The 18,643-nt window shown below is 53.0% G+C and overlaps 1 protein-coding gene across 1 annotated transcript; it reads left to right on the forward strand.

The window, feature by feature from the left end:
* The first annotated feature begins 9,519 nt into the window (after positions 1–9,519).
* Positions 9,520–12,343, forward strand: LOC141993028 (uncharacterized). The gene is made up of 3 exons (XM_074962367.1): positions 9,520–9,596; positions 10,642–11,229; positions 11,811–12,343. Exons 1-3 carry the CDS (start codon positions 9,590–9,592, stop codon positions 12,341–12,343), a joined length of 1,128 nt encoding a protein of 375 aa, XP_074818468.1. The 5' UTR covers positions 9,520–9,589.
* The last annotated feature ends 6,300 nt before the right edge of the window (positions 12,344–18,643 follow it).

Below are 18,643 nucleotides of genomic sequence, written 5' to 3' on the forward strand. Positions count from 1 at the left end.
AGTGGTGTGTGTACATTTCTTGGGTGGTGACTCTTCTTAGGCTATGTCTACACTACAAAATTAGGTTGAATTTATAGAAGTCGGTTTTGTAGAAAGCGTTTTTATACAGTCGATTGTGTGTGTCACAAGTGCTCTAAGTGCATTTAGTCGGTGGAGTGTGTCCACAGTACCGAGGCAACCGTCGACTTCCGGATTATTGCACTGTGAGTGGCTATCCCACAGTTCCCGCAGTCTCTGCCGCCCATTTGAATTCTGGGTAGAAATCTCAGTGCCTGATGGGGCAAAAACATTCTCGCGGGTGGTTCTGGGTACATATCATCAGGCCCCCCCCTTCCCTCCCTCCCTCCGTGAAAGCAAGGGCAGACAATTGTTTCGCGCCTTTTTTCCTGGGTTACCCATGCAGACGCCATACCACGACAAGCATGGAGCCCGCTCAGCTCACTGTCACCGTGTGTCTCCTGGGTGCCGGCAGACGTGGTCCTGCATTGCTACACAGCAGCAGCTCATTGCCTTTTGGCAGCAGACAGTGCAGTATGCCTGGTAGCCATCATCGCCGTACTCCAGGGTGCTCGTTTAGCCGACCTCGGTGAGGTCAATCAGGGCGCCTGGGCAAACATGGGAGTGACTCAGCCAGGTCATTTCCCTTTTAAATTTCGTCTCATGGTGATTCAGTCCTGCTGGCAGTCGTACTGCACCGTCTTCTAATGAGCAGCCAGGAGACGACGATGTCCAGCAGTCTTACTGCACTGTCTTCTGCCGAGCACCCAGGAGATGACAATGGGCAGCAGTCTTACTGCACTGTCTGCTGCCAACAAGATGTATAAAGATAGATGAAGTGGATCAAAACAAGAAATAGACCAGATTTGTTTTGTATTCATTTTCTCCTCCCTCCCTCCTTTGCTCTGTGAAATCAACGGCCTGCTAAACCCAGGTTTTGAGTTCTATCCTTGAGGGGGCCATTCTGTTTCTCCTTGATGCAAAGCCACCCCCTTTGTTGATTTTAATTCCCTGTAAATCAACCCTGTAAGCCATGTTGTCAGTTGCCCCTCCCTCCATCAGAGCAATGGCAGACAATCGTTTCGTGCCTTTTTTCAGCGCAGATGCCATAGCACTGGGAACATGGAGCCCGCTCAGATCACTGCGGCAATTATGAGCACAATAAACACCGTGCGCGTTATCCAGCAGGGTATGCAGAACCATAACCTGCAACAAAAAGTGAAACCAGGTGAGGAGGAGGCGACTGCAGCGCGGTGACAAGAGTGATGAGGACATGGACATAGACTTCTCACAAAGTACGGGCTCCTGCAATGTGCACATCATGGTGTCAAATGGGCAGGTTCATGGTGTGGAACGCCAATTCTGGGCCCAGGAAACAAGCACAGACTGGTGGGACCACATAGTGTTGAGGATCTGGGATGATTCCCAGTGGCTGCGAAACTTTTGCATGAATAAGGCCACTTTATGGAACTTTGTGACTTGCTTTCCCCTGCCCTGAAGTGCAACAATACCAAGATGAGAGCAGCCCTCACAGTTCACAAGTGAGTGGCGATAGCCCTGTGGAAGCTTGCAACGCCAGACAACTGGTCAGTCGGGAATCAATTTGGAGTGGGCAAATCTACTATCGGGGCTGCTGTGATGCAAGTAGCCAACGCTATCACTGAGCTGCTGCTATCAAGGGTAGTGACCCTGGGAAATGTGCAGGTCATAGTGGATGGTTTTGCTGCAATGGGATTCCCTAAGTGTGGTGGGGCAATAGACAGAACCCATATCCCTATCTTGGCACCAGAGCACCAAGGCAGCGAGCACATAAACCGCAAAGAGTACTTTTCAATGGTACTGCAAGCACTGGTGGATCACAAGGGACGTTTCACCAACATCAACATGGGATGGCTGGGAAAGGTACATGACGCTCACATCTTCAGGAACTCTGGTCTGTTTCAACAGCTGCAGCAAGGGACTTACTTTCCAGACCAGAAAATAACCGTTGGGGATGTTGAAATGCCTATAGTTATTCTTGGGGACCTAGCCTACCCATTAATGCCATGGCTCATGAAGCCATACACAGGCAGCCTGGACAGTAGTCAGGAGCTGTTCAGCTACAGGCTGAGCAAGTGTAGAATGGTGGTTGAATGTGCATTTGGACGTTTAAAAGCGCGCTAGCGCAGTTTACTGACTCAGTTAGACCTCAGCGAAACCAATATTCCCATTGTTATTACTGCTTGTTGTGCACTCCATAATATCTGTGAGAGTAAGGGGGAGACATTTATGGCGGGGTGGGAGGTTGAGGCAAATTGCCTGGCCGCTGATTACGTGTAGCCAGAGACCAGGGTGGTTAGAAGAGTACAGGAAGGCGTGGTGTGCATCAGAGAAGCTTTGAAAACCAGTTTCAGGAATGGCCAGGCTACGGTGTGAAAGTTCTGTTTGTTTCTCCTTGATGAAACCCCCCCGCCCCTTGGTTCACTCTACTTCCCTGTAAGCTAACCACCCTCCCCTCCCCACTTCGATCACCACTTGCAGAGGCAATAAAGTCATTGTTGCTTCACATTCATGCATTCTTTATTAATTCATCACACAAATAGGGGGATAACTGCCAAGGTAGCCCGGGAGGGGTGGTGGAAGAGGGAAACACTGGGGGGGTGGTGGAGGAGGGAAGGACAAGGCCATAAAGCACTTTAAAACTTATTGAATGCCAGCCTTCTGTTGCTTGGACAATCCTCTGGGGTGGAGTGGCTGGGTGGCCGGAGGCCCCCCCACCGCGTTCTTGGGCGCCTGGGTGAGGAGGCTATGGAACTTGGGGAGGAGGGTGGTTGGTTACACAGGGGCTGTAGTGGCATCTGTGGTCCTGCTGCCTTTCCTGTAGCTCAACCACACTCTGGAGCATATGAGTTTGATCCTCCAGCAGCCTGAGCACTGACTCCTGCCTTCTTTCAGCAAGCTGACACCACTACCATCTTCAGCCTGCCACCTCTCCTCACGGTCGTATTGTGTTTTCCTGCACTCTGAGATTGTCTGCCTCTACGTATTTTGCTGTGCTCTGTCAGTGTGGGAGGACAGCATGAGGTCAGAGAACATTTCATCGCGAGTGCCTTTTTTTCGCCTTCTAATCTTCACTAGCCTCTGGGAAGGAGAAATATATGCAGCTAGTGGAGGAAAAAAAAGGGAGAGTGGTAGTTAAAAAGACACATTTTATAGAACAATGGGTACACTCTTTCACGGTAAACTTTCCTGTTTACATTACACAGCACATGTGCTTTCATTACAAGGTCGCATTTTGCCTCTTATTGAGGGTATGCCGGTTTGGTGTGAGAGATCACTCATTCAGGGCCAGGCAACAGAATTCGGCTTGCAGGCAGCCATGGTAAGCCACAGTCTTTTGGCTTCTTTAACCTTTGTAACATGTGGGAATGGTTTCAGACAGCAGCGCCCTCATTTCCCATACGAAGCAGCCGTTGGGTTGGCCATTAAAAATGGGTTGGCAATTGAAAAGGAGGGGCTGCGGTTTCCGGGTTAATGTGCAGCAGAAACCCAACTAACACCCCCCCCAATTCTCTGGGATGATGGCTTCACCCCTCCCACCATGGCATGGCTAACAGCGGGGAAGATTTCTGTTCAGCCACAGGCAAACAGCCCAGCAGGAACGGGCACCTCTGAATGTCCGCTTACTAAAACCACCCTATTTCAACCAGGTGACCATGAATGATATCACTCTCCTGAGGGTAACACAGAGAGATAAAGAACGGATGTTGTTTGAATGCCAGCAAACACCAGGACCATTCGCTGCAATACTTTGTTCTGCAATGGTTCCCGACTACGTGCTACTGGCCTGGTGTGGTAAAGTGTCCTACCATGGAGGACGGAATAAGGCTGCCCTCCCCAGAAACCTTTTGCAAAGGCTTTGGGAGTACATCCAGGAGAGCTTTATGGAGATGTCCTTGGAGGATTTCCGCTCCGTCCCCAGACACGTTAACAGACTTTTCCAGTAGCTGTACTGGCCGCGAATGCCAGGGCAAATTAATCATTAAACACGCTTGCTTTTAAACCAGGTATAATATTTACAAAGGTACACTCACCAGAGGTCCCTTCTGCGCCTTCAGGGTCCGGGAGCCCGCCTTGGGTGGGTTCGGGGGGTACTGGCTCCAGGTCCAGGGTGATAAACAGATCCTGGCTGTTGGGGAAACCGGTTTCTCCACTTCCTTGCTGTGAGCTATCTACAACCTCCTCCTCATCATCATCTTCCTCGCCCCCAAAACCTGCTTCCGTGTTGCCACCCACTCCTTGGACGGAGTCAAAGCACAGGGTTGGGGTAGTGGTGGCTGCACCCCCTAGAATGGCGTGCAGCTCATCATAGAAGCAGCATGTCTGGGGCTCTGAACCGGAGCGGCCGTTTGCCTCTCTGGTTTTTTGGTAGGCTTACCTGAGCTCCTTAATTTTCACGCGGCACTGCTGCGGGTCCCTGTTATAGCCTCTGTCCTTCATGCCACTGGAGATTTTTTTCAAATGTTCTGGTATTTTGTTTTTTCGAATGGAGTTCTGCCAGCACGGATTCATCTCCCCTTACAGCGATCAGATCCTGTACCTCCAGTTCAGTCCATGCTGGAGCTCTTCGGCGATTCTAGGCCTGCATGGTCTCCTGTGCTGACGAGCTCTGCATGGTGACCTGTGCAGGTGAACTTGCCTCACTGGCCAAACAGGAAATGAGATTCAAAAGTTCGCGGGCCTTTTCCTGTCTACCTGGCCAGTGCATCTGAGTTGAGAGTGCTGTCCAGAGCGGTCACAATGGAGCACTCTGGGATAGCTCCCGGAGGCCAATACCGTCAAATTGTGTCCACAGTACCCCAAATTCGACCTGGCAAGGCCGATTTCAGCGCTAATCCCCTCATTGGGGGTGGAGTAAAGAAATCGATTTTAAGAGTCCTTTAAGTCAACAAAAAGGGCTTCATCATGTGGACGGGTGCAGGAGGTAAATCGAGATAATGCTGCTAAATTCGACCTAAACTCGTAGTGTAGACCAGGCCTTAGATGCTCCTGGAGCACAGCATCAAACTCAGCCATCAGCTCCACAATTTTAAGGAAGTTTCCATTGTCTGGCACATACAGCTGATCTGAAGTGCCATGCAGTGCTAGGTTTTGGATGGCAAGCATTCTCACAATGGCAACGAGCCTTTTCAGAACATTTTGCCAGTAAAGAGAATCTGACTCAATCTTCTCTTGATGCTGATCATCTATGGTGGCCTTTAACCTTAGTCTCATCTCAAGCTCTTTCCACCTATGAAATGCTCTCTGGTGATTTGCTGCCTTCTCCTGGCATGCCAGATTTTTAGCCAGATTTTTCCAGTCCTTTGTTCCTGTAGAACCCAGTGTGTCTGGAACATTAGACTGGAAGAGTTTGCAACAAAAACAGTATGCAGCATTCTGGGTTTTTGAGTACATAAGCCATGGCCTCTCCACTTTGTCACCATTGGGGATTTCACGCCAGTAATGTGCTGGATGGAAACTTCTATTTTCATTGTCTTTGGGGAACATGAAGTTTTTCACTTGCTGTGGCCCATGCAGTACAAGGAAGTCCCTCAGGTTACTGCTCAAGTGGGTCCACAGTCCCAGATCATCTAGACTTAAGGAACTAAACTTGGCAGCAGCTGTTTCTTGCGCCTCCACCACACTCTTCTCTGATCTACACTTTTCTCCAGCAATGTGCAGGGCTACATCCATTTGCAGTGGAGATATGGATGCTGCAGTAGCTGCCAGGTCACCTGCACTCTGACTACCTGGAAGATCAGGCCTCTCCTCACCACTCACATCCTCACTGGGGCCGGAAGGCTCATCGAGAACATTTGTGTCTACGTATCTCAGGAGAGCTCCTTCCTGCTTCGATAGAAAAGCTTTCTTTGCTTTCTTTCTTTTTCTGAATGCTGCCCCAGAGGGGCGTTTTCTTCTTTCACTCATGGCTGCTGTTCTGGACCAGCTATAGTGGCTCCCAGCACTCAGTTGAAGGGGACAAATAAGCAGACTGGTAGCAGGGCCTGAGTGAGGGAAGATGTCAGCGTCTTAAGGGACTAACTGGCTCCTACTACTTCAGCTGACTGCCTGCTCTCCTCAGTGGGTTCAGGGAAGCAGGAGGAAAGAGGAAGCTCCCCGAGAAGCTGGTGTTAATCAGTCCAGGCTCCTGGAGTGCTAGCGAGGTACATAAGAGGCTCCTCCTCCTCCTCTCTCTCCCTGCAGCTCCTGCTGCTTTCTGTGATTCCCCCTCACCTTGTCTCCTGCCTGCCTGTTCTGTCTCTTGTGCCCTCCTCCCTCCAGCCCAGCTCTCCCCCCTCTCTGTGCATCCAGAGCAGAGAGAATCTAGATGCACCAGCAGCAGACACCATTTTCTACACTCTGGGTCCTCGTGGAGCTCCCCCCATTCCCCCAGTCTGGCACCTGAGGCAGCTGCCTCAGTTTGCCTCATGGTAAGACCAGCCCTGTGGGTGGAGCTGATCGGGGAGGAGAAAAGCCCTTCTCCAGCCAGGCCCCGGGTTGGTGCTGGGTTGCCAGTGAGGAGCAGCTGGGGCGCTGACTTCCACAGGGCCAGCGGTTCTCCACTCCCTCCTGGCCTAAAGAACTGGACGTGAGCTGAGCCCGGAGCCTGACCAGCTGTGTGCTGGCCGTACACCGCTACCAGGCTGGCTGGGCTCGGGGCACCCTGCCTGAAGGGCCGAGGGAGGCTGGCAGCTCCATCCAGCCTGTTGGGGGACCTGCTTTGGGGCTGAAATACTGGGCTGAAATGGGGCTGGCACAGGGAGGATCCGCTGTATTGCACAAGACCTCAGCTCTTCTCCCCGGCCGCGCGGTGCGAGGTGCCCTGGTGCGCCCAGCCTGGGGAGGCTGAAGGGGAGCTGTTTCCTCTGGCGGCTCTGGGTCCAGCAGGTCAGCACCTCCTCCGGGAGTGGTGTATCTGAGGCCTGCAGCCCTCTCCAAGGAGCCCGTAGTCGCCAGGCTGGGCAGAGCAGAGCCATGGCCTCTGCACAATGGTGCTCACCATGGGCGGCGCATTAGCCCCTCCTTTGGGGAGGCTAGCCACTCAGCCCCGCCCCTTGCGCCCAAGGCCCTGCCCCATCTCCAGTCCGCTGGAGCCCCGAGTGCCCACTCCCTTTTCACAGCCAGAGGAGCCCCAGCCGAACTGTCCCAGTCCCCTGGCCAGCACCAGCACTGGGCTGCCAAGCCACCCCATGCCAGCTGCCAGTGCCGGGCCGCCAGCCTCAATGCTGGGCTGCCGGCCTCAGCACCAGTCCCCGTGCCGGGCTGGCCTCAGCGCTGGCCCCCAGTGCCTGGGCCACCCCAGTGCCAGCCTCCAGTGCCGGGCCACCAGCCGGAGTGCCAGGCTGCCAGCCTCAGCACTGGCCCCAGCACCGGGCTGGCCTAAGCGCTGGCCCCCAGTGCCGGGCCACCCAAGTGCCCGGGTCACCCCAGGGCCAGGTCACCGGGCCACCCCTAACACCAGGCCCCCCAGACAGCAGCGGAGCTGAGTTCCTGCTTGCTTGGGCACCAGCATGGGGGAGAGGGCACAGCGTGGGCAGGGCCAGGGCTTGGCCCAGGGGAGGGGTGCTGAGGACTTTCGCTGATGGTGGTGAAGTGCCCATTTGGGGCTGAGTCTGGTGGCTCTGACAGGCTGGGCTCCCGGCCAGGCTGAGGGGCTGCCACAGCAGCACAAGTGTGTTTTGAGGACAGTGGGTGTGTGCAGACCCCACAGCACACAGGGCTCCTGTCCCAGGGCATGGAAATGTTCGCACGCTTTGTGCCTGGCTGGAGCCCGGTGGAGATTCCCCATGACGAGGAGCCCACAACCCAGGGTTTGAGAGTGCTGGAGAGCGGGAAGGAGATGAGCAGTGATAAAGTGCAGGGCCGCTGGGTGCACTGAATGTGTTAGTGGGAGCAGCCCTTGGCAAACGGGAGGCCTGGATGCCTCCAACCAAAGGGAGCGTTGTTGGCCACATGCCTCAGAGATCTGCCCCGCGCAGGACTCGGGAGAGTGTATGGGGTGAGTCAGAGGGGGTGTGAACACCCCGGGTCACCCCCGAGGGCCTGTCGGAAGCCCCGGCGGCTCAGGAAGAATGGGGGTTGCCCTGTTCTCTCACTGATGACAGCCCCCCATCCTGCCTCCCTGACACCCAGTCCTGGCACCTGGGCGTCCTCTTCAACACCCCTCCCCGCGTCCCGCCCCCACCCCTGCCGCGCCATGTCTGGCTCCCCTCCATCGTTTCACCAGCCAGGCAGCAAAACGCTCGTCCATCTGTCTCTCCTCTGGCCTTGCCGACACCCACGTCACCCCTCCATCCATTCCAGACTCAGCCTCTGGCCATGTCGCCCCCTCCTAGTGGTGGGCATCCCTGCGGATTGCCCCTCGTCCCTTCTCGGGTCACTCTCTTCCGCCAGCGGCACCAGCCTGGCCCTGTTTCCCCCACGTGCAGAACTCCAGCTCGGAAAGCTGCTATCCGCCTGAGCAGCCTCGCCCCACCTGCGGTGTCGGGGTCAGGCCAGCCTCTGCCCTGCTCCCCTACCAGGCTCAGTTGCGCTGCCCGGGGGCCACCGGAGTAACGCCAGGATCTGCGTGGCTGCAGGCTCAGCAGGCTGATTTACAAGCCCAGCAGCAGAGCACACACCTGCAGAGTCTCTGCCTTCCTGCGTGTGCCTCACTCCTGCCTGGCTTCTGCCCTGCCCCAGCCCAGACCCCGCCCTTGCTCTGGTCCTGTCCCACCCTCGCTCCTGCTGGGACCCTCGGCCAAGGCTCCTGGTTCTGACTCTGTCTTGACTCTTGGTTCTGGCATTGGGACTCTGGCTCGGACCTCCTGCTCTGACCACTAGGCCTGACTCCTGCTCTGACCGCACCTGCTACAGTCCAGTCCCTGACACACGGTGCCCTCAAGGATCCAGCTGGTCAAGCCCTGTTTCAGCGCCAAAGTGAACTACTCCCCTGCCTGGAGGAGGGAGCTGGGGGGTATGCCAGACCACTGGGACTGGAGTGGGAGAAAAGCAGGAGGGTGGTAGGGAGTGGGGAGAATTGAGTGTGTTGACGACAGCCAAACAAACCTGTGGCCAACAAGCTGCTCCCCCCATCCTGTTGGTTGGCCGTGATGTCTGTTTCCTTTACCCCCGTCCGTCTCTCCCCTTTGGAGGGTTTGGAACATGCCTGGCAGGTTTGGCACTGCCGCAGCACGGGCCTGGGCTGTGGCGTTCATGGCCACGTGGTGCCTCTGACCGCCTGGTGGGACACCAGCGACGTCAGGGCACCACAGCTGGGAGCCAGCAGAGCAATCAGGTGTCTCTTGCAAGGCCCCAATGGGCCCCCAGGATCTCACAGCCTGACTGGAGTGCGGCAGTGAGCATGGTAGAGGCAGGAGGGATTTGTTAATAGAAACAATGGGTCAATTTTCAATTGAGGACATGGGTGGCTTTCCTGATACAACCGTGACCTTATTGTACCCTTCCTCCAGAACCCAGCACACCTGGCGTTTCTCTACCCGGGTGTGGGCCTGGCTGGTGGCTGCCGACTGCTGAAACCAAGGGGAGGTGGCAGGTGAGCTGCACGCAGGAAAGCCTCAAATGCTGCCTTAGGATGGGAGGTGAGTTGTTCTTATAAGCCAGGCAGGGCCAGACCTGGTCGTGCCTCATCAGTACTTGGATGGGACATGCTAAGGGGCACTCAGTGTCTTGCTGTGCTGGGCATGTGGGGCAGGGGCGCTCACTCCCTGAGTCAGTGCTGACCCAAACTCCCCAGCACAGTGCTACCTGGCTGGAAGGCAGAAAAGACCCCAGGCTGCGTCTGCAGACAGACTGCGGCATTATACCACCTGAGGCCCACCAAGCCCAGCAGCCTGCCTCAGGCAGAGGCTAGCACCAGCTGCTTCAGTGGAAGGTGCAGAAGCCCTGCAATAGCAGTGGAATAATCTGCCCCCCACATTCGTTCTCCTCCTGGTCCCTAATAGCCAGAGATGGGTTAAGCCCCACAGCAGTAGGTTTACTCTCCCTGCCACAAAATCTGTTACCACTAATACTGATACCTCTGGAGACAGTCTTGCCATAGAAATATCCAGTCCCCTTTTGAATCTTACTAAGGTCTTGACTTCGACAATTTCCTGTGGCCATGAATTCCACCAGCTAAGTACTCACTGTATGAAAAACTATTTCCTTTTATTGGTTTTCAGTTTCCCCCTTTAATCTCATTCCTCCTGCTTGTGTGTTGTGAGACAGGAAGAAAAAAGTTTCTGATCGCTTGTCTCTAGAACATACATTTTTATAGGCATTTATCATGGGCCCTCTTAGCCCTGGTCTACGCTAGGAGTTTAGGTCAAATTTAGCAGCGTTAAATCGATGTAAACCTGCACCCGTCCACACGATGAAGCCCTTTTTTTCGACTTAAAGGGCTCTTAAAATCGATTTCCTTAATCCACCTCTGACAAGTGGATTAGCGCTTAAATCAGCCTTGCCGGGTCGAATTTGGGGTACTGTGGACGCAATTAGACGGTATTGGCCTCCGGGAACTATCCCAGAGTGCTCTATTGTGACCGCTCTGGACAGCACTCTCAACTCAGATGCACTGGCCAGGTAGACAGGAGAAGGCCCGCAAACTTTTGAATTTCAATTTCCTGTTTGCATGGTCACCTGAAGCTTGCCACGCTGGCCAGAGCTCATCAGCAGAGGTGACCATGATGGAGTCCCAGAATCGCAAAAGAGCTCCAGCATGGACTGAACGGGAGGTACAGGATCTGATTGCTGTATGGGGAGAGGAATCCGTGCTATCAGAACTCCATTCCAGTTTTAGAAATGCCAAAACATTTGTCAAAATCTCCCAGGGCATGAAGGACAGAGGCCATAACAGGGACCCGAAGCAGTGCTGTGTGAAACTTAAGGAGCTGAGGCAAGCCTACCAGAAAACCAGAGAGGCAAACGCCTGCTCCGGGTCAGAGCCCCAAACATGCCGCTTCTATGATGAGCTGCATGCCATTTTAGGGGGTTCAGCCACCACTACCCCAGCCGTGTTGTTTGACTCCTTCAATGGAGATGGCGGCAACACAGAAGCAGGTTTTGGGGACGAGGAAGATGATGATGATGTTGTAGATAGCTCACAGCAAGCAAGCAGAGAAACCGGTTTTCCCGACAGCCAGGAACTGTTTCTCACCGTGGACCTGGAGGCAGTCCCCCCCGGACCCACCCAAGGCTGCCTCCTGGACCCGCCAGGCGGAGAAGGGACCTCTGGTGAGTGTACCTTTTAAAATACTATACATGGTTAAAAGCAAGCATGTTTAATGATTAATTTGCCCTGGCATTTGAGGCTCTCCTGGATGTACTCCCAAAGCCTTTGCAAAAGGTTTCTGGGGAGGGCAGCCTTATTCCACCCACCATGGTAGGACATTTTACCACACCAGGCCAGTAGCACGTACTCGGGAATCATTGTAGAACAAAGCATTGCAGTGTATGTTTGCTGGCATTCAAACAACATCCGTTCTTTATCTCTCTGTGTTATCCTCAGGAGAGTGATATCATTCATGGTCACCTGGTTGAAATAGGGTGCTTTTCTTAAGGGGACATGCAGAGGTGCCCGTTCCTGCTGGGCTGTTTGCCTGTGGCTGAACAGAAATGTTCCCTGCTGTTAGCTGCGGGGCGGGGGGGTGAGGGGCTAGCCACATGGTGGGGGGAGGCAAAATGCGACCTTGGAACGAAAGCACATGTGCTGTGTATGTAATGTTAACAGCAAGGTTTACCGTGAAAGAGTGTAGCCATTCTTCTAGAAAATGTGTCCTTTTAAATACCACTGTCTCTTTTTTTTTCTCCACCAGCTGCGTGTGTTTCAATGATCACAGGATCTTCTCCTTCCCAGAGGCTAGTGAAGATTAGAACGCGAAAAAAACGCACTCGTGATGAAATGTTCTCTGAGCTCATGGTGTCCTCCCACACTGACAGAGCACAGACAAATGCGTGGAGGCAGACAATGTCAGAGTGCAGGAAAGTACAATATGACCGGGAGGAGAGGTGGCGGGCTGAAGAGAGTAAGTGGTGGGCTGAAGAGAGTAAGAGGCGGGCTGAAGAGAGGGCTGAAGCTGAAAGGTGGCAGCAGCGTGATGAGAGGAGGCAGGATTCAATGCTGAGGCTGCTGGAGGATCAAACCAATATGCTCCAGCGTATGGTTGAGCTGCAGGAAAGGCAGCAGGAGCACAGACCGCCGCTACAGCCCCTGTGTAACCAACTGCCCTCCTCCCCAAGTTCCATAGCCTCCTTACCCAGACGCCCAAGAACGCGGTGGGGGGGCCTCCGGCCACCCAGCCACGCCACCCGAGGATTGCCCAAGCAACTGAAGGCTGGCATTCAATAAGTTTTAAAGTTTTAAACTTTTAAAGTGCTGTGTGGCCTTGTCCTTCCCTCCTCCACCTCCCCTCCTGGTGCTTCTCTCCTCCACCACCCCTCCTGGGCTACCTTGGTAGTTATCCCCCTATTTGTGTGATGAATGAATAAAGACTGCATGAATGTGAAGCAACAATGACTTTATTGCCTCTGCAAGCGGTGATCAAAGGGGGGAGGGGAGGGTGGTTAGCTTACAGGGAAGTAGAGTGAACCAAGGAGTGGGGGGTTTCATCATGGAGAAACAAACAGAAGTTTCACACCGTAGCCTGTCCAGTCATGAAACTGGTTTTCAAAGCTTCTCTGATGCGCACCATGCCCTCCTGTGCTCTTCTAACCGCCCTGGTATCTCGCTGTGTGAAACCAGCAGCCAGGCGATTTGCCTCAACCTCCCACCCCGCCATAAACGTCTCCCCCTTACTCTCACAGATATTATGGAGTGCACAACAAGCAGTAATAACAATGGGAATATTGGTTTCGCTGAGGTCTAAGCGAGTCAGTAAACTGCGCCAGCGACCCTTTAAATGTCCAAATACACATTCTACCACCATTCTACACTTGCTCAGCCTGTAGCTGAACAGCTCCTGACTACTGTCCAGGCTGCCTGTGTATGGCTTCATGAGCCTTGGCATTAAGGGGTAGGCTGGGTCCCCAAGGATAACTATAGGCATTTCAATGTCCCCAACGGTTATTTTCTGGTCTGGGAATAAAGTCCCTTCTTGCAGCTTTTGAAACAGACCAGAGTTCCTGAAGATGTGAGCGTCATGTACCTTTCCCAGCCATCCCACGCTGATGTTGGTGAAACATCCCTTGTGATCTACCAGTGCTTGCAGCACTATTGAAAAGACCCCTTGCGGTTTATGTACTCGCCGGCTTGGTGCTCCGGTGCCAAGATAGGGATATGGGTTCCGTCTACGGCCCCACCACAGTTAGGGAATCCCATTGCAGCAAAGCCATCCACTATGACCTGCACATTTCCCAGGGTCACTACCCTTGATATCAGCAGATCTTTGATTGCGTTGGCTACTTGCATCACAGCAGCCCCCACAGTAAATTTGCCCACTCCAAATTGATTCCCGACTGACCGGTAGCTGCCTGGCATTGCAAGCTTCCACAGGGCTATTGCCACTCACTTCTCAACTGTGAGGGCTGCTCTCATCTTGGTATTCTTGTGCCTCAGGGCAGGGGAAAGCAAGTCACAAAGTTCCATGAAAGTGCCCTTACGCATGTGAAAGTTTCGCAACCACTGGGAATCGTCCCAGACCTGCAACACTATGCGGGTCCCACCAGTCTGTGCTTGTTTCCCGAACCCAGAATCGGCGTTCCACAGCATGAACGTGCCCCATTAGCACCATGATGCCCACATTGCCAGGGCCCCTGCTTTGAGAGAAGTCTGTGTCCATGTCCTCATCACTCTCGTCCCCGCGCTGACGTCGCCTACTCGCCCGGTATCGCTTTGCCAGGTTCTGGTGCTGCATATACTTCTGGATAATGCGCATGGTGTTTAATGTGCTCCTGATTGCCAAAGTGAGCTGAGCTGGCTCCATGCTTGCCGTGGTATGGCGTCTGCACAGAAAAAAAGGCGCGGAACGATTGTCTGCCATTGCTCTGACGGAGGGAGGGGCGACTGATGACATGGCTTACAGGGTTGGCTTACAGGGAATTAAAATCAATAAAGGGGGTGGCTTTGCGAGAAATTGAATGGCCCCCTCAAGGATAGAACTCAAAACTGGGTTTAGCAGGCCGGTGATTTCACAGAGGGAAGAGGGAGGGAGGAGAAAATGAATATAAAACAAATCTGGTCTATTTCTTGTTTTGAGCCACTTCATCTATCTTTATACATCTTGCTGGCAGCAGACTGTGCAGTACGACCGCTAGCCATCGTCATCTCCTAGGTGCTCGGCAGAAGACGGTGCAGCATGACGACTAGCCATCCTCTTCTGCTGGCTGGAGGTTAAAAGACAGCGCACTGCCGGTAGGACTGAATCGCCACGAGATGAAACTTAAAAGGGAAATGACCTGGCTGAGTCACGCCCATGTTTGCCCAGGCGCCTGGTTAAAAGAGCACCCAGGACTATGTCGATGACGGCTACCAGGCATACTGCACTGTCTGCTGCCAAAAGGCAATAAACTGCTGCTGTGTAGCAATGCAGTACCGCGTCTGCCAGCACCCAGGAGACATACGGTGACGGTGAGCTGAGCGGGCTCCATGCTTGCCGTGGTATGGCGTCTGCACGGGTAACCCAGGAAAAAAGGTGCAAAATGATTGTCTGCCCTGGCTTTCACGGAGGGAGGGAGGGAAGGGGGGCCTGACGATATGTACCCAGAACCACCCGCGACAATGTTTTAGCCCCATCAGGCACTGGGATTTCTACCCAGAATTCAAATGGGCGGCAGAGACTGCGGGAACTGTGGGATAGCCACTCACAGTGCAACGCTCCAGAAGTCGACAGTTGCCTCGGTACTGTGGACACACTCCGCCGACTACATGCACTTAGAGCACTTGTGTGGGGACACACACAATCAACTGTATAAAACCACTTTCTACAAAACCGACTTCTATAAATTCGACCTAATTTCGTAGTGTAGACATACCCTTATTCATGCATTACTTTGATTTGATGTTGGAGTCCATTTGCTATCATGTTGCTCATTCACATGGCTTGTTCAGCTCTCTCTGAAGTTCTCCCAGGCCCCTCTGGTCCTGACTCATCTAAATAATTCTGTGTCAGCTGCAGATTTTGCTCCCCTGCTCCCCAGGTCGTTAATAAACATATCAAACAGCACGGGACCTGGTACGGAGCCTTGAGGCCCTGCTGTTCTCCTTCTGCTGGGATGAGAATTGACCATTTACTCCTATGCTGTTTCCTGTCTCTTTAGCCAATTTTTGATCCATGACAGTACTTTGCATCTCACCCAGTGATGACTTGGCTTCCTTAGCAGCCTCTTGTGCAGGGCCCAGTGAAAGGCCTTTTGGAATTGAAATAAAGCATGTCAGCCATTTCTTTATCCATTACGTAACTGATACGTTTAAAGAATTCCAAGCGATTCGAGAGACACAAGTTTCCTTTGCAGAACCCATGCTGGCTAGACCTTGCCAGATCATGATCTTCCAGGTGTTGCTATTCTGTTTTAAATGATTGTTTCTACCAATTTGTCAGATCCAGATCACCCTGAGACCTTTTTTAAAATATAGGTACAACATTTGCAGCCCTCCAGTCCTCTGGAACAGTGTCTGGTTTTAATGAAAGATTGCAGAGTTTTGTTAGCAGATCAGCTACTTCGTACTTAAACTCCTTCACAAACTCCTTGATTTATATCGTCTGGGCCTGGGGACTGGTTTTTAAATGATCAATTTGCTCCAGAACTCCTACTTCTTGCATCTCAGTCTCAGAGAGAACCTCATATTTGGTCCCAGAATACAGCAAAAATGGGGTCAGATCTCCCCAACATCCTTGGTGTTGAAGATTGAAGCAAATAAATTATTTAGCTTCTCAGCAATGTCCAGCGCTTCCTTTACTGCTCCTTTAACCGATGGTGATCCAGTGGACCCACCAGTTCTTTCCCAGACTTCTTGAGTCTGATAGACTTAAAGAAACTTTTGTTTTTACACCGTTAGATCCTGGTTCTTCGAACTCCATTTTGGCCATTCTGATTTTCCTCTTCCTTATCACCTGTTGTGAGTTCTGCTCCTGTGTATTGCTTTGCAATGGTTAGATTTCCACTTTGAAGGATTTCTGTTTGGCTTGACTATTCTGGGGAACCTGCTGTTTACTCCTTGCCTTCCTGCTTCCCTTGTTTTGCAAGATGAGGGGCAGCAGAATTTGTCACCTGAGTGTCACGGAGTCCCCGGGCGATGCTCTGGAACTGCTCCCCATGAAGCCAGGCAGGACTCTGGGGAAGTCTCCTCTCGGGGAGCAGCCTGTCTGCAGGACACACAGCTCACCTGGCTCCACCTTCCTGGGTCTGACCTCGGAGCATTCAGCATCCTCTGCCCCTTCATGCGCTTCCCACAGCGAGTCCACCCAGGCAGAGTCCTGGGGAAGCCAGAGGGTCCTGCCCCCCAACTCCGCAGTCAGACGGGACTCTCAGCCAGCCAGTAAAACAGAAGGTTTATTAAACGACAGGAACATGGTCTAAACCAGAGCTTGTAGGTGCAGAGAACAGGACCCCTCAGTCGGGTCCATTTTGGGGGTCAGTGAGCCAGACAACCCCGTCTGCCCTTCACTCCATGTCCCCAGCCAGCCCCAAACTGAAACTTTCTCCAGCCCCTCCTCCTCTGGGCTTTGTCCCTTTCTTGGGCCAGGAGGTCACCTGATTCCTTTGTTCTCCAACCCTTTAGCTCTCACCTTGCAGGGGGGAAGGGCCCAGGCCATCAGTTGCCAGGAAACAGGGTGTTGGCCAGTCTCTGTGTCCAGACCCCTGCACACACCTGCCCTCTAGGGCTCTGCAACGATCATACACCCTTACCCCACCACCTAGATACTTAAGAACTGCATAGGGGAAATTGAGGCACCCCCACAATATTCAGAGCAAACATTAAGAACAGTCCCACTTTATCACACTGAGTAACTGCAATTTACTCATCCTTTAGCAGGATTCCTGTCCGCCTGTCCCCACAGTGCTGCATAACCTTGTTAAACAGCTATTGCATCCCACTCCAGAAGCAGCTGCATTTCAGTGGTGGGTGAAGTGAAGTGATCCCTGTACTCACGTGGTTTATAGTTTTGTAGTGTGCTCTGAAGCTTGCAAAAGATTCGCAGAAATGAATATATAATGATACCTGAAATGTGACAGTTTCACAATCCCAGAGATAAAATATTCACTCGTAATTCAACCAACAATCAAAATAGAAAGGAACCAAAGCCCACGGCTAAGCATTCTGTGTTTGGTGGGATGAGTCACCGCCATTAAATGTGTTCAGATAAAGACAGAGGAGAAGGGACTGATTGATTCACTCGCAGTGAATGGCAAGAGAGAGATGTCACTGAAATGCGTGCAGATCCCACGGGGCACAGGAAGGTGCGTTGTAATAATTGGGCGTACAAATTTCCCCTAATTGTGAGCTCAACTGTCAAATGTGAATGTAAATTGCTGAGATGTCACAATAACTGATAACAACCAGTGTTGGTGGGGAAAGGTGCAAAAGGGAGACGCGCTGAATTAGTCCCAACAAAAAGGCCTCCCGATAGAACTCGAGGACTCCGCCAAGATCATGCTGGGGGAACAAGAACAGGGTGGGACCAGAAATCAATGGGCCAAAATTGGTTTCTCAGAAACTAGGCCTAGTAGGTGGACGAAATAATGAGGCCATGGGCTGTTCCTGCCACCACTGCCTTCTGGGTCCTTAAAGAAAGAAACTTTGGGGAGAAAAATTGGCTATTGAAGCAAGCTGCACCATCCCGGATGCCACCCCCGTCTCTTGGTACCCTGGGCCTTCGTCCCCCTGATCCTGAGAGCTGTCCTGGCCAGACTGGGCGGGAGAGAAGGACCCAGATCACAGCGCCACCTCCCTGGCTCCAGCTGAATCCCAACGTCCCCTGGGACGTGAGACTGTCATACGCCCCCCCGCCCCACACACACACCTGGTGTGACCTTTTCCTTCCCCTCTTTGTTCTTTTCTGCCCCCCTCCTTTGCCTTCTGTCGAACACGAGTCTGGCTTAGCCGGCCAAGGCTGTGTATTGTGCACCACGGCTATGAGCCCGCAGCCAGACAGCGGCAGCTAGAAGCAGTGCCCTGAACAGCCCAGAGCTGGTACGAGTCTGCCAGGTCTCGGAGTAGCTGGGCCTGTGTTTCTCCAGCTTGGGGTGGGGGGGGCAAGTGAGGGACAGACGCTGCAGCCTCTCTCTCTGCTGCTCTTTTCTCTCCCCTCTTGGGTGTGTTCGCCTGGTTCTGTCGGCGAGGAAACGGGATCCAACTTCAGCCGCAGCAGCAGCTCCAGCCCATCTCCACTAACCTCTTCTCTTGGCCCGAAAGACCAGTGGTCCTGTCTTTAATACCCGCTAACAGACTGTCCAGCAAGGAGGTTTTTCCTTCTAAAAACTGTCTCCAGCTATAGGGAATGGGACCCAGGCATGTTGTTACACTGACAGCCTCACTCGATACTCCACCTGTCGAGTGCTTTAACTCCCCCCTTCTGCACCGGTGGGAAGAAGAGAAGAGGCTGTTTCGTGGTGTGTTTTGCATGGCTGAGGTCTCTGCATCCCAAACCCTCAGCCTGGCCTGAGGCTATTTAATGTCACAGTGGCTGGGAGAGAGGTGCCTGTCCCCGCT

Source organism: Natator depressus, chromosome 8 (genome assembly GCF_965152275.1).
Source record: "Natator depressus isolate rNatDep1 chromosome 8, rNatDep2.hap1, whole genome shotgun sequence".
Classification (NCBI taxonomy): Eukaryota; Metazoa; Chordata; order Testudines; family Cheloniidae; genus Natator; species Natator depressus.